The 16,601-nt window shown below is 36.5% G+C and overlaps 1 protein-coding gene across 1 annotated transcript; it reads right to left on the bottom strand.

Moving 5' to 3' along the window:
* Positions 1–499: 499 nt before the first annotated feature.
* LOC127098515 (2-isopropylmalate synthase 1, chloroplastic) lies at positions 500–5,812 on the bottom strand. Its single transcript, XM_051037126.1, has 12 exons — positions 4,935–5,812; positions 4,633–4,846; positions 4,460–4,540; positions 4,293–4,382; positions 4,115–4,201; positions 3,250–3,350; positions 2,868–2,901; positions 2,716–2,790; positions 2,392–2,475; positions 1,802–1,936; positions 1,000–1,145; positions 500–911 (listed from the first exon to the last, which is right to left on the bottom strand). Exons 1-12 carry the CDS (start codon positions 5,615–5,617, stop codon positions 779–781), a joined length of 1,863 nt encoding a protein of 620 aa, XP_050893083.1. The 5' UTR covers positions 5,618–5,812; the 3' UTR covers positions 500–778.
* Between the last annotated feature and the right edge of the window lie 10,789 nt (positions 5,813–16,601).

Here is a 16,601-nt window from a genome sequence, read left to right as displayed (position 1 = left end):
GACGCCTAGGGGCAATGGTATTGCAAACATACGCCAACTCCAATTGCGCCTCCTTTAAATGATAATTGGATGCGCCAGTTTAACTATCACATCATTAGTGAAAGATGATTATTTTGATAATTAATTTAAAAAATTGATTATTTTCGTATTTAAATTGAAAAATATGGTTATTTTTATAAAAAAAAATCACAAAAGGAGTGTTTGCTAGACTATCAAATGTGATTTTAAATTTAAGTCGGAGGTGAAACCTGTTTCAGTGTAGAAGCACTTCTACTATATTTCCACCGCTAAGTAAAAATTTTAACATTTTCATGGGACAACAAATTTTTTAGCTCATGCATTGACCCAACAAAATTTGACTCATCAAACAAACTTAGTTATGGCATTCAATGTGAGGGAGAAGGACATTCCACGTGAGTCATGCCATTGTACCTTGTAAACTCCGCTTAACAAAAGCACATAATTTAGTATATCACAACTAATTTACCAACAACACGAGTGAAAATAGGAAAGCAATTCATCTGATGATGATTATTATTAGTTCGTTTACACTCGTGCTCGTTGGCTGTCGTGCCAACAATCATTTTCCAAAACAAAACACTCCATCAATCGGCATATCACTAAAGTACATAATTTAGTATGTGTTTGGGACTGCATCACATTGACTCATATTACTTCAACAAACCACATTGATGTGAAGCTAAGTCTTAGAGCTTCTAAAAAGTAAACCAAACACTATTACATTACATTACATTCATTACGAAAGCAATACCACAAATTATGAAACATTTGATGCATTGACTGGGATTTTTTCAGCAGATGGTGTTTCCTTGAAGCTCAGCATCTTGTTTATTGCAGCAATATAGGCCTTGACACTTGAAACAACAACATCCATTCCTGCTCCAGTCCCACTATAAAAATAAAAAACATTGTGTGCATGGAATGTTAGTTGGAAATAACAAGATACATTGCAGTAATCCACTTCAGAATTCTCCATACCTAAAAGTTCGCTGAACACTTTCTCCAGTTAACGTGTGAGTAGATGCATGATTGCTTTCCCCCCGAATTAAAACTCGGGTAGTCGCAATTGCATCAATGCCTTCAGTGACTGCGACCATGGAGTATTCAAGAAGAGTTGCTGGTTCCTGCACATAAGTTAAGGATAGAAGGTTCCTCCATCATATTAATAGTAATAGTGCCAACAATATCAGCATAATTCATTTAAATGTGGATATCAAAGCAATCATGAAACATATGAGATTTTTTACAGTCTAAATCAGGGAAGGAAAAGAGAGAAACTAATGGTAATAAAATTGAAAATATTACTAACAATCTGATTAAATATAAAAATAAATCAGATATAACCAGAATTAGAAAACAACTTCTAAAATTTCTTCTTCAATTGCATGACTTCAGATAATGATAACATATCCTATAGAATACTCAGTCCAAGAAACTTTAATTTCAAATAGAAAAGGATAAACTGTAGCACCAAGAGAACTTCCCAATTTCAGGCAATGACTTCACAATCCCAGTTCCAAGTTATGCTAAAGAAAAGCGCTAGATTGACCAGTTCCAAGTTATGCTAAAGAAAAGCGCTAGATTGACAATGATTTTCAACCTAACATTTAAAAATGGCCTTTAAACAATGTTCATTTTTTTAGGTTCAGATACCATTAGTTTGCAATAAGGAAGCAGTACTTATATGGGCAAGAAAAATACTTATACATACTGATTATGCTATCAAAACCAAAAGGAATTAATAAGTTAATAGCAACCATGAATATATAAGGCTTCAAACCTTCACAATCAGATCAACAGCTTTGTACGCTGAATCCACAGGCCCAGTACCAACAGAACAAGCAACGTGCGTGCTACCGTCATCACCAACAAGTTTAACTGTTGCTGTTGAGAGACCAAGAGTTCCACAAGTCACCTGAACTGGATAGATATTGATTAGTGATATGAACCCGGTCTCTTGTTAAAAAATATAGGGAAAAATCCCTTGATAACGACACTACACCAGCACAACTTTGAGGGTTTATCCACTCAGAATGACTAGTTCACCTCTCCCTCTTATCCCCCTTACTTATTTATATGCCATATTTCTTCTAATATCTCAACCAACAATTAGCTTATATTTGTTATATGATTGTCACAGCAGTTATATCAAATTTCATAAAAGGAAAACTTTGAGCTACAAAGTTCTGGTCATGGCAAGGTCCAGGGAAGAGGCCGACCCAATGTGGGGCTATTGTAATCAGTCTTACTTTGCAAGAGACTAATTCCTTGACTCGAAACAATGACCATATAATCACTTAGCCATAACTCCCACAGCTGTGCCATAGTTTCCTTTCATTGTATCAAATTTCAAAGAACATTTCAACTTACCTGTATATCAGCAAGCTTCCAGATAGGCTCTGCCTGAAAAACTTCATCCGATACCAATGCTCTGAGATCAGCATCAGTAATCCTCTGATATACAAAACAAAAGCAAGTTATCAGAACATATCCAACAGATACGGAACTCAGTATTTTGTTCTTACTCCTCGACTTTGTACAGAAAAAGAGAGAGTAGTCACTACTGGTTTCATTTATTACTGGTCATTTTAATTGCTTGATATAAAATATACCACTTATCAAAAGACAATTAAACCCAATTTGCTGACTGAAACAATGAAATGAAACAGGATAAAATCACCATTTCTTGTATACCTTCTTTTGCTCAGCCACAGCTTTGAAACGCCAAAACAAACTCTCAACTTGGTCGTCTTTAAGTTCGTATCCAAGCTGAAACAACAGAGTAACTCATAAAACTGAAGAAACCATTCAAAAGACCTTTAGCTACAATAAAAATGTATGGATACCTCTTCAAGTCGCTTCCTCATAGCATGGCGTCCGCTGCATCATTAGGAGCACGAGATTTTGTTTGGAGGACAAAGTAAAACAACAGTCAAATCAATTGCACTATTCATTGCAGAAAAGCTAAACAACCATCCAATGTTAAGACGGTGACCGGTGTTGGTTATGCATTTACAGAAGCAACCCCATAGGCTTTTACTACCATGTCTCTCTAAAATTTAAGTCATGGTAAAATTGGTTTAATTAAATTAAATTTAATCATTTCAACTTGGTTCACTGTGTCATGGTAATTGCAAACATTACAGCAACATACCTAAGTTTCCCCAATATAGCATGTTTAAGATCCATGCAGATATAAGTGTTCCATAAATAAAACAAATAACATACCTAAGTTTCCCCAATACAATACCAGCTTCATTGGTTCTTTCAAGTCCAATATCCTCCGGTGATATGATTTCGTATGTACCTTTGTGTTTAAGCATTCCATCCTATGGGATAACAATGGGATAAAGTTTCAGATCATCCAATGGATTAAGAAATCCATGGTATACGTTATTTAATTTTGAACCAGGATTATAATGCCGCATACAAAGAAAATTTATTTGGATTTGAAGAGTGTTAAGTGTCTGTTAGTTATAGGCAGTTATTTAATTTCATTAACAGATTCTGGTTTTTGAAATAATTAGTAGCAGTTATGAGGCAGTTATGGATGATGTGAATATAAAATAAGGAAATCACAATTTAGAGGGGTATCTAAAAATATTTTGGTGGATAATTGGAAAGGTCGAGACCCAAGGCTCTCGAAATCCTTGATAGGAAACACATTTGTGTTGTTAACTGTGTGACATTTCAATTCTGTAATCCTGTGTATTTGTATTCTGTCTCTGTTTGAGATATTTTCTCTAGAGAATATTCAATAAATCTCTATTCTTATTCAGTAAATATATTCCCGGTACCAGTTTCTATCAGTGTCGTCAAACATTACACATGAAATCAGATAGGATGTTTTCACATATACAATCAGGATCACTAGTTCACAAGGGTGGAACCTAGTGCCAAAATGCTAAGACATGTAACCTTTGAAGTAACATATATATGTGCTGAAGGAAAAGCTTCAGACAGTTGCTAGAGAAAACAAATTTCAGGTGAAGTATGGTTTCTATAAACTTCAAAATCATACAAATCTAAGATGCAAGGTTTATCCTATAATCTAAAGTATACTGAGATATATGTAGTTATCATGATAAGCAACCTGATGTATGCCACTTTCATGAGCAAAAGCATTAGCTCCCACAAGAGCCTTGTGTGGTTGTAACTGCAAACCAGAGTACTCTTCAACCTATAGGAAACGATAAACACGAAACAAACAATCAACAAGTGTCTTTAAAGGGGGATAAGAAACAACAGAAAGATAACTGCAGATACAAAACCATTTTGCTTGTCATATAAATGTGCCTTGTATTGATTCCAGTGTGGAGATTGTTGAAGATATGTCCTCCGCATTTCAGGGCCATCACAACCTTGAAAGAAAGCAAAATAAAAAATGAGTTTCATCGTACAAACAAGCCAACGAAATAAACAGAAGATTAACCCTCACCTCTTCCAAGGAGGCATTTCCAGCCCTTTCACCAATCCCATTAATGGTGACTTCCAGCTGCCTAGCACCGGCCCGAGCACCCTGAAAGCAGCGACGATCAAGAGCATGCAAATTCAGAATCCAGCTACAAATGCAAAGTACAGATGAAGACTAAAAAAGACAGGAACACCCACCTCAATGGTGTTAGCAGTAGAAAGTCCAAGATCATTCTGACAGTGAGTGGAAATAATAACATTCTCAACTCCGGGTGTATTAGCTTTTATATCAGCAATCAGTTTCCCGAATTCACTCGGCATAGTTATTCCAACAGTGTCAGGTATGTTGAGTGTAGTAGCCCCTGCCTTAATAACTTCTCCAAGAATTTGATACAGAAACTCTCTATCCGATCTAGAATCATACAAAAACAGAACAATAGATATAATAAGCAATGAGTGATAGTGTTAAAACTTGAAGATATCCATGAACGAATGAATACCTTCCAGCATCTTCGGGACTGAACTCAACGTCTTGGCAGCCTAAACTACGGGCGAATGCAACCATACTGCGTGCTTTTTCAATGACCTGTTCTCTGGTCATTCTGAGTTTATACTCCATATGAATGGAGCTAGTAGCAATGAAAGTGTGAACCCTTGGTCTCTTAGCATGTTTAACTGCATCCCAAGCCCTTTGAATATCCTTCTCATTACATCTGGAGAGACCACAAATGACAGGGACATAACCGTTTTCGTCGACAGCGTTTCCGACTTCAGTGGCAATCATTTTAACGGCTTCGAAGTCGTCTTTAGAGGCAGCGGGAAATCCAGCCTCAATGATATCTACACCAAGCTTCGCAAGCTGGCGAGCAATGTCGAGTTTTTCCTTGGAAGTCATGGAGGCTCCGGGGGACTGTTCGCCGTCGCGGAGAGTGGTGTCGAAGATGCGAACATAGGAAGAGTCAGGGATGTGGTTGGGGATGTAAGGAGGACGTTGGCGAAGGGGTTCTGGTTGGGATTGGGGTTGAGATTGAGATTGAGACTGAGACTGAGAGGAGCAGGAAATGGAGAATTTGGGTTTAGAGGAATGAGGGAAATGGAGGCGGAGGAGAGGTTGGTTTTGTGAAGAGGGAGAGCGTGTGGTGGTGGTGGGAGAGAAGAAGGGAGTTCGAATTGCGGTGGCCATGGAAATGGAATAGAAACCCTAGATGAGAAACAGAAGAAGAAGAAGATGAATAGTGGATAGAAATTGAATATTCAAACAAAATAGGGATGTGGCGGCTGAGATATGTTCGATGACCGCGCAGTGATGCCGCGCTAGCTTGCTGTGGGGCCTGTCTCAGATTCTCGCGTATCAAGTTTCATGCATGCTAGGATTTTTAAATTAGTTAAAATTTGAAATTAAACTTTTTTAAAAATTTCACATCTTCTTCATTACGTGGCATAGGTCAAATTTTAATCATAATTTAAATAGAAAGAAGAAATTTTGTAAACTACTCTACAATTAGTATAATTAAGTAATTACAACTTTAATAAATCTAAAAAGTAATTTTTTTATATTAAAGACCCGATGCAATATTTTTAAAGGTTGACATGTTTTTTTATGTTGTATATTGCGATCAAAAGATGACTCCATGTAAAAATAACGAAATCAGATAAGATTAAGAATAGAAGATATATTTAAGAAGCAGGGGCGGAACTGAGGGGGATGTGGGAAGGTCACGGTCACTCCTCAATTTTTTATTTTTTTTAATTCATATATATTATAAAACATCCTTATTTTAAATTAAAATTAATTTTTATTTTTTCTTTTTCATTCAAAGTTAGGTTAAAATACAGATAAGGTAAAAAGCTCTTATCTTTCCTTTTTTTCTCATATGGGTTTGCTACCGGCACCGGAATCGGAACAGATTAAAGTGATCGGCATCTAACAGGTAAAAAACTTTATTCATTCTTCTTTTATAAAAAGTAACAAATTAAAGTGATTGCTTGATTTGTGTTTTTGAGATTTTTAGGGTTCTTCTTTCTTGATATGTTAAAATAATCTATATGAGATTTATTAAGCTAATTCATAACAGTGTAATTTACAAATATAGTTATACAATGTAATAAGGTTTATTTAATCATTGTTGCTACTAATTTCTAATAGTGAAGTTACCGGTATTTGAAAACGGATTAAAGTTGATTAATTAAGTTTATTAATTTTTTTCTCTTTTAATTTTTATGTTCTCTAAAATGATTTTTGGATCTGATATGATATTATAGGAAGAGTAAAGATGAATAATAGGAAAATGGATTCTTTTTTCAAAAGGAAAACATGTGAAATTGAAAGAGAAGAGAGAGATGAAGAAATTATAATCCCGACATCTGAATCTAAAACAGTTCTTGAGAATCCAACAATTGAAGAGCATCATGATTTTGAAAATTCTTTGGAACACGATCCTGGAAAGCGTCCTCCGATTTGGCAATATCCACCAAATCAAGTGGATGCAATACGAATAGCTTATCTAAAATGGGGTCCATATCAAATTCATTTAGAAAACTATCCTTTGTCCGGTAACGAGGATCACCCGAGAAGGTTTCAACATACTTGGTTTAGCATATTTCCATCATGGTTAGAATATTCACCATCTGAAGATGCCACATATTGCTTACCATGTTACCTTTTTAGCAAAAAACTAAGTGGACGTCCCGGATCACTTGTCTTTATTTCTATGGATTTTAGAAATTGGAAGAAAGTTAGGAATGGAAAACATTGTTCATTTCTTAAACACATAGGGAAGGATCTTTGCTCACCACACAACAATGCAATGAAAGCTTGTCAAGACTTGTTGAATCAAGATGGTCATATTAGAAATGCTATTCAAGTGCAAAGTTCAAGTCAAAGAATGAATAATCGGTTACCACTCAAGACTTCAATTGACACTGTTCGTTGGTTAACACTACAAGCTTGTGCTTTTAGGGGTCACGACGAAAGTAGCAAATCAAGAAATCAAGGTAACTTTCTTGAGTTATTGAAACTTTTAGCATCCTACAATGATGAAGTTGCAAAAGTTGTGTTGGAAAATGCTCCACAAAATTGCAAGTATACTTCACATCAAATTCAAAAAGAGCTCTTGCAAATTCTTTTTAGTAGGGTGAAAAAGAGTATTCGTGAGGAAATTGGTGATTCCAAATTTTGTATCGTTGTTGATGAAGCTCGTGATGAGTCAAAAAAGGAACAAATGGCTCTTGTATTAAGATTTGTTGATAAAGTTGGTTTAATACAAGAGAGATTTTTTGATGTGGCACATGTTAAAGACACCACATCTTTAACTCTTAAGGAAGCAATATGTGATATACTTTCTCGATATAACCTTGATGTTTCTAACATTCGTGGCCAAGGGTATGATGGTGCTAGCAATATGAGAGGGGAATGGAATGGTTCACAAGCCCTCTTTATGAAGGATTGTCCTTATGCATACTATGTTCATTGTTTTGCTCATCGATTGCAACTTGCAATAGTTACATCATTAAGAGAAGTCAAACTTGTTTATAAATTTTTTGAGAAGCTGATCTTTGTTGTGAATGTTGTTTGTTCTTCTACAAAGCGTCATGGTGAGTTACAAGTTGCCCAATTAGAAGAAATTGCTTATTTGTTAGAGATTGATGAGATTGTAATTGGTAAAGGTGCAAATCAAGTTGGTACATTGAAACGAGCTGGAGATACTCGTTGGGGATCACATTATGATTCAATTTCTAGCTTGATAAACATGTATGAAGCAACTTGTTTAGTTTTTAAAAAAATTGCAAAAGATAGAGGGTGTTATGCTACACGTGGGGATGTAGATAGTTGTTACAATTACTTGAAGGCATTTGATTTTATATTTATTTTGCACTTGATGAAAGAAATCATGGGAATAACATATATGCTTTGTCAAGCCTTACAAAAAAAATCAAGATGTAGTTAATGCTATGAACTTGGTTCGTTCAACAAAACATCTTATTCAAGGTTTAAGAGAAAATGGTTGGGATATATTGTTTACTAAAGTGGTATCTTTTTGTGAAAAGCATGGTATTGAGATTCTTGATCTTAATGATGTTCATTCAACAACAAGATTTGGACGCTCCCGTCTTGAAGAGAATCAAGTCACAATTCAACATTACTTTAAAGTTGAAATCTTTTTCACTTGACAAACAGTTACAAGAGTTGAATAGCAGATTTAGTGAGCAGACAATGGATTTGTTAACTCTTTCTTGTTCTTTATCTCGTAAGGATGGATATAAAGCTTTTAGCATTGATACTATTTGTTCTTTAGTTGAAAAATATTATCCTATGGATTTTAGTGATCAAGAGAAGAATAATTTGCAATTTATACTCCAACATTTTCTATTTGTTGCTCGTCAAGCATCAAACTTTAATAATTTATCAACTATTTAAGAACTATGTTCATGTTTGGTTGCATCTGGACAGGCTAAAACTTACTTCTTGATTGATAGACTACTTCGTCTTATCATGACTCTTCCCGTTTCTACGACCACAACTGAGAGGTCTTTTTCAGCAATGAAAATTATTAAGACTAAGTTGAGAAACAAGATGGATGATGGGTTTCTTGGAGATAGCATGACAATATATATTGAAAGGGAGATTAGTGCAAGCATTAGTTCAGAGTCAATTATTGATGATTTCAAGTCACTCGGAACGCGTAAAAGATTACTTTAAGGTAGTTTTAAGTCATGTAATTTAAATTTTTAGTAATTAACTTTGTATTTATTTTAACTTTAATGTTTTATTTAAAATATTATTTACATTTTATTTATAATCTTTATTTTACGTTAGCGGCCATCCCAAATTTTTTTATCTGGCTCCGCCACTGTTAAGAAGGAAATTTAGTTAAAAGTCTGTCACACCCCAAATTTTGACCTGATATTTTCTATTTGATCATGATCATTCTTATCATTCTATCATACATTGCATTGCATTTGACCTTTCATCTTTGGCAAGTTCGTGCATTAGGGTTTAGGGTTCCTATGATCCATTGCCCTACTAGTTGATTAAGTGATTGCATTGGTATTCATTCATCAATTTATAATTAAAATTAGGTCATTTATCAGCATATATCTCATGCGTTATGAGTTAGGGTTTTGTGTGATAACTTTGATTCACCTCATTGTCCAAACTGACTTGCTTTTCTACATGATATCTAATGGAAGTCTTGGTCATTCATAGATTATATTTAGCTATTTCATTATGAATGTATCATGAGTTCTTCATTCTATTAACCTAATTTCATTTGAAGACACTTACACATCAATCATCCATAAATGGAAAAGAACTTGATTAATTAGAGATGTTTAGAATGTGTTTGCATGGATTGAACAATTACAAAGAGATTTATTGTACAAACCAATTGAATAATTGATTTGAATACATCTATTTCATTTGCACTATTGATACATACTTAGAATGAGCTTAGATGTTGAATTTGAAGTAAAAAGGTATTGAATTAAAAATCATATAAATTGTTCATTCATACCTCATACCATTACACTAACCATCCATTCATATTTCAATTTGTACATACTTGGAACATATGGCTAGATTGAAAGGAACGTGGTGGTTTTATTTGAAATAATCAACATATATTGAATATTTAAATTACACAAGCTCATGTTAGACAAGCCATCTAAATTCATATAAACCATTACAAGTTCATATATAGACATACATTCAAGATCTTAGACTTATTACAAAACTATAACAAGTTTCCATATTCAAAAGTTCATCATCATTTTGCTCTCACCATCATCATCTTCAAGCATTTCATCTCGCAACCACTATTTACACCATCATCATTATTCCTTCACTTCATCTATTTGTCATTGCAACCGTCATCTTTAAGATATCCCTTCACCACCACCCACTTGATACAAACATATGCTCTGCTTTCAACCAAGCAATGAATCGATTAAGCAACAATAACAATGGAAATCATAATCACCTAACACCCTAGCTAGCAAACTAGTTATTCAGAGGTTAAATGATGATAACAACATAGCATAAGTGTGAGATGCCCAAAAGTGCTTATTTGAGCTATCAAATGTGGACATCTTTCACTCCTTTTTGTTGCTAAAGCGTTCGAAACCGCCTTTGTTTTAGATGAATCGCAATACAATGTTAAACGATCTTGGTACCTTTGATTTGTGCATTATTGTGCAGGAATTAGGCATGAAATAATAGAAAATGAAGGCACAAGAAAGTTGGCAAAGGGACCAAGAGAAGAAAGCATTCATCAGCATGCTCGCTAGGCGAGTGCTGTGGCGAAGTGCTCGCTAGGCGAGCACCCAGCGAGCATCCAGCGAACATCTCCAGTATTTTACAGTAGCAAACATCAGCAAACTCGCTAGGCGAGCACCCAGCAAAGGAGGTAGCGAACGCTCCCAGACTTGGCCAAAGGAGCAGCCAGCACTCACTCGCTAGGCGAGCCTCTAGTGAGGTTGCAGCGAGCATTCCAGTAGCAAAACTACCAAAACTCGCTGGAGCAAAGGTGGAAGTGTGGGCTTCGCCTAGCGAACATGTGAAGTCTGAAGTTAGATATTTCTGGGCGCAGGTGCCTTTGGTGCCTATTTGGGGGTTCGCTAGGCGAGCCATTCTGCTCGCCTAGCGAGCATGACAGCTCATACCATAGTACTATAAGTAGCAAGGGCTACTTTTTGGACAACAACTGAGATTTTCTTAGATATTTTCCTGCATTGCTTTTTGGATCATTTTGTGACCTAGAAACCCATTTTATCATTTTTGTTCATCTCTTAACAATCTTTCACAAAAAGAAGGTGGATTCCCATCCAATCTCGATTATTCGACTCGGATGTTGATCAACCTTCTTCCGAAACTTGTTGACCAAGCTACCATGAAAATGAGTAGCTAAGTTCTTCATTTTGTCAAGGTTAGATGTAGATGATCATTAGCTTTGTGTGTAAATGGGATGATCTTCATTTGTAAACTCTTTAATGATGAATATATGGTGAAAACTTTGTTTTATTGAAAACTCTTTGTGTTGGTTTATGATCGAGAGATGTTTACTAACTCTTTACCTAGGTTTTCATTCAATCTTGTTTGTTAGCTAGAGATAGTAATGAATGATTTTGTTCACCATAAGGTTGAACCAAAAAATTGTCATTTTGATAGATTGTGTTAGAGATAAACAATGGATAAAAATAGGAAAACCCACAATGTGTGTTAGAGATAAACACATTGGGAGGACTTTGTGAAATAGTTTATCGTCTAAAGGAGTTTATAAGTCTTGTTGATCGAACATATGCATACAAAGTGATTGTCGAACCCTAACTTTGGCAATATTTCTCAAATATTAAAACCAAATCGTTTACCGCATTTTCTTACACTTTTATGCAAGATACTGTGACTAAAACCAAAAACCATTGTTACCTTAAGCTAAGAATTAAAACAACTGTCGAAAGGCGGCGATATCTCACAATCCCTGTGGAGACGATAACAAAAACCCGACACCTAGAACTACACTCAACAAAATGGCGCCGTTGCCGGGGATTGTGAATTGATATTGTGAGCATCGCAATAGTTGCTTAATTTTTAGCTTTCGAATTTTTGACTTGTGCTTGTTAATTTGTTTGGTTTAGTTTGCAGCTTTCGTTTTATGCGAGGCCAGATTCCTGAGGACCAACTTCTTTTTGATCCTGAGATCGAAAGAACCGCCAGGAGACTGAATAACAGAACGAGACGAAGAAGGCAACAAGCTAGACCATGACAAGAACAAGGAGAAGGTTCTTCTACAACACAACCACCACCTTTCATACCTATCATGGATCCACCACCACCTCCCATTTCCACACCATGTGTTAACAGTCCAAGGAATACAGCTCAGTTTGCCAACCACATGGGAAGGCAAGCCGAGATGAAGACGGGAACTATTAACCTACTATATGGAAGTCCATTCACCGGAATGGACCATGAAGACCCCTTTGCTTTTCTCACCAAATTTTATGAGATAGCATTGGCGGCCGGAGTTGATCAAGCTCAAGAGCTACCGTTGTTCAAGAGATTATTTCCTCATGCTTTGCTCGACAAAGCTAAAGATTGGTACTTGGATCAAACACCTACAGTCATGACGGATTGGAACATGTTGGAAGAGAAGTTCATTGAAAGATTTTTCTCCCACAACCGTTTCATGGAATCCAAAACGGCTATCTCCGTGTTTTCGCAAGGAACCAATGAATCATTGAATGAGGCATGGGAGAGATTTAAATCCATGCTTCGGAAGTGCAAAGGGCGTGGATTTGACGAATTGACTCAAATCCACATTTTCAAGAATGGCCTCCAACTGAATTGCAAGACTTTGTTGGATGCTACTTCGGGTGGTTCCTTGTTGTCTAAAAGCGCCACAGAGGCTACGGATATCATTAACCGTATGGCTCTAAATGACCTCCAAAGTCAAAGTAGAGGCAACTCTTTGAAGAAACCGGGAGTGCTTGAATTTGGGACGAACGATGCTATTCTTGCCCAAAACAAACTCATTTCACAACAAGTGGAACTCTTAACTCAACAAATAAAAGAGTTGAGAGTGTTGGTGTAAGCCCTAGAGGCCAATACTTTTGGTACTTGTATCGAATTATTTATTAATAATAAAAGGCATTTTCTTTATTATGGTTGATTAATAAAGTCCTTAGAATAGATAGTCCGTTTAATGTATTAAGTGTGACTTAATCATGAGAACACATTAAACATAAGGGCACTATTCTTAAAGTATCCGTAGTCGAGCTTTAATGTGAAGTGGGATAACATTAAAGCATTAAGACTATTATGTTTGTAGACTGATGATCACATCTCATGGATCATGGATAAAGAGTTATCAAGTCTTAAACATAGGTATGAATATTAGAAGTAATAGTTATACCGAATTGACCCGCTATGAGAATACTATATAGAAAGTTATGCAAAGTGTCATAAGTTATTCTCATGGTGATAATAGTGTATACCACTCTTCGACCTGAAACCATTATGGATCCTAGATGTAGAGTCGAGTGCTTTATTGCTGATCCAACGTTGTCCGTAACTGGATAACCATAAAGACAGTTGATGGGTACTCCACGAAGCATGCTGAGGGACATGAGTGTCCTAGATGGAATTTGCCAATCCTGCGTAACAGGATAAATGTCTATGGGCCCAATATTGAACTGGACAAGGGTGACACGGTCTATACCTTGTGTTCAATATAGACATAAGGGCAAAGGGGTAATTATACACATAATTATTATCACAAGAGGTTTTGTCAGATCACATGACATTTTCGTGACTTGGGTAGCAGTGATGTGTTGCTAGATACCGCTCACTGCTTATTATGTTAAATGCGTGATTTAATATAATTGCCAACGCCGCGAAAACCTATAGGGTCACACACAAAGGACAGATTGATGAGAGATAGAGTAACTAAATAGAACCCCTTGGGTAGAAGCATTGTCACTCCACTCCACTCAGACTGAAATTCAAGTAGAGACTTGGAATTTTGTTTCCTTCTTTCTCTCACTCAAAGCCTTCATTCATAACAGCTAGCACTGCGATTGAAGGAATCCGTTCGTGTGGACTGAGTAGAGACGTTGTCATCGTTCAACATTCGTGATCGCCCCGTGGATCTGTATCAAAGGTTTTGATCATTATCAGAGATATGCACCAAAGGTTTGAATCGCCACAAGAGGTAACGATTCTATCACTGATCATGCCCATTCGTAAGGATCACTAAATGGAGAAATTTTTAAATTTCGCTGCGCCTTGGATGGCAATTCTCCAACAGTGGTATCAGAGCCTGGTTACGAAACCATGAATCTGATAACTGTTTTTGTTTTGTAATAATATGATTAAAGACAGAATGAATCAAAGGTTAAATTGAGATCGATCAAGTTACATATATGTGATATATGTAATCCTGATGCAAAATACATTATATATGATATAGTGTTCTCGTTTCGTTCATTCAAACCCTCGATGATTGTTTTCCTTTGAGCGATCAATGGTCGTTTGCTTCTTGATCCGACATTAGTATGGTGAAGCAATGACGTGTTGATCAATCATACTGAATTAACAATCAAGATGTGTTTGACGGTCTGAAATTGGTGCATCACGGTTAGTGACGGCACAAGGGTTGTGTTGTCAGAGAGTTATGCGATTGGGGTTTGACTGCACAAGAGTTGTGCGTTCTAAACACTTTTCCGAACAGTGTTAACCGGTTAACGCGTATGGTTAACCGGTTAACGAGAAACTGAATACAGCCTTCTAAACATTTTTGGAACAGTGTTAACCGGTTAACGCATATGGTTAACTGTTGAATGTAATTTTAAGTGTCGGGTTTTTGTTATCGTCTCCACAGGGATTGTGAGATATCACCGCCTTTCGACAGTTGTTTTAATTCTTAGCTTAAGGTAACAATGGGGTTTTGGTGTTTGTCACGGTATCTTGCATAAAAGTGTAATAAAATGCGGTAAAAGTTTTGGTTTTAATATTTGAGAAATATTGCCAAAGTTAGGGTTCGACGATCACTTTGCATGTATATGTTCGATCAACAAAACTTATAAACTCCTTTAGATGATAAACTATTTCACAAAGTCCTCCCAATGTGTTTATCTCTAACACACATTGTGAGTTTTCCCATTTTGATCCATTGTTTATCTCTAACACAATCTATCAAAATGACAACTTTTTGGTTCAACCTTATGGTGAACAAAATCATTCATTACTATCTCTAGCTAACAAACAAGATTGGATGAAAACCTAGGTTAAGAGTTGGTAAACATCTCTCGATCATAAACCAACACAAAGAGTTTTGAATAAGAACAAAGTTTTCACCATATATTCACCATTAAAGAGTTTACAAATGAAGATCATCCCATTTACACACAAAACTAATGATCATCTACATCTAACCTTGACAAAATGAAGGACTTAGCTACTCATTTTCATGGTAGCTTGGTCAACAAGTTTCGGAAAAAGGTTGATCAACATCCGAGTCGAATAATCGAGATTGGATGGGAATCCACCTTCTTTTTGTGAAAGGTTGTTAAGAGATGAAGAGAAATGATTTCTAGGTCACAAAAGATCCCTAGAGCAATGCTGGAAAATATCTTAAAAGTACAAAAGTATGGAGGTGTAAAGTATGGCTCCAAAAAGTAGCTCTTGCTACTTATAGAGCTGCTACTGAGTTGTCATGCTCACTAGGCGAGCAGAATGGCTCGCCTAGTGAGCCCCTAAATGAGGCACCTACGCCCAGAGAAATAACCTTTGCCAGACTGGCATGTTCGCTGGGCGAACAAAACCTTCGTTAGGCGAAGCCCACGCTTCAGCCTTCGCTCCAGCGAGCTTGAGAGGTTTTGCTACTGGAATGCTCGCTGGGAGCTCGCTAATGGCTCGCCTAGCGAGTGAGTGCTGGTTGCGCTTTTCACCAAGTCTGGACGTGTTCGCTACACACTTCGCTGGCAGCTCGCCTAGCGAGTTTGTTGATGTTTGCCATTGTAAAATACTGGAGCTTTTCGCTGGGTTCTCGCTGGGCGCTCGCCTAGCGAGCCCTTCGCCACAGCCCTCGCCTAGCGAGCAAGCTGATGAATGCATCCTTTCTTTGGTCCCTTTGCCAACTTTCTTGTGGCTTCATTTTCTATTATTTCATGCCTAATTCCTGCACAATAACACACAAATCAAAGGTACCAAGATCGTTTATCATTGTATTGCAATTCATCAAAAACAAAGGTTGTTTCGAACACTTTAGCAAGGAAACAGAGTGAAAGATGCCCATATTTGATAGCTCAAATAAGCACTTTTGGGTATCTAACAACTCTCCCCAACTAGATTCTTGCTTGTCCTCAAGCAAAGTATGCCTCTTGAAGGACAAGAGGATTTGCATTAAGAAAAAGGTTTCTCCGAAATCGGATAAAACGGCTCAAACACAAGCGAATCAGCAGATACAAATTTCCAACGGTTAGAATAAAATAATACACAAGAACTAAGACTTAGTAGCAATGCGAAATATGTATCTATCTACAACAATATTATCTTTAATGAATCACCCTATCTCTCCTATTCGAATAAGGATTGAAGAAATTACGCGTTTGCAACCGCGGGAATAATCTCACTCTCCAACAAACAATGAAGAAATCAATTCAATTCATACATT

The sequence above is a fragment of the Lathyrus oleraceus genome, chromosome 6 (assembly GCF_024323335.1).
Source record: "Lathyrus oleraceus cultivar Zhongwan6 chromosome 6, CAAS_Psat_ZW6_1.0, whole genome shotgun sequence".
Classification (NCBI taxonomy): domain Eukaryota; kingdom Viridiplantae; phylum Streptophyta; class Magnoliopsida; order Fabales; family Fabaceae; genus Lathyrus; species Lathyrus oleraceus.
This window is presented reverse-complemented; position numbering and strand designations above follow the sequence as displayed.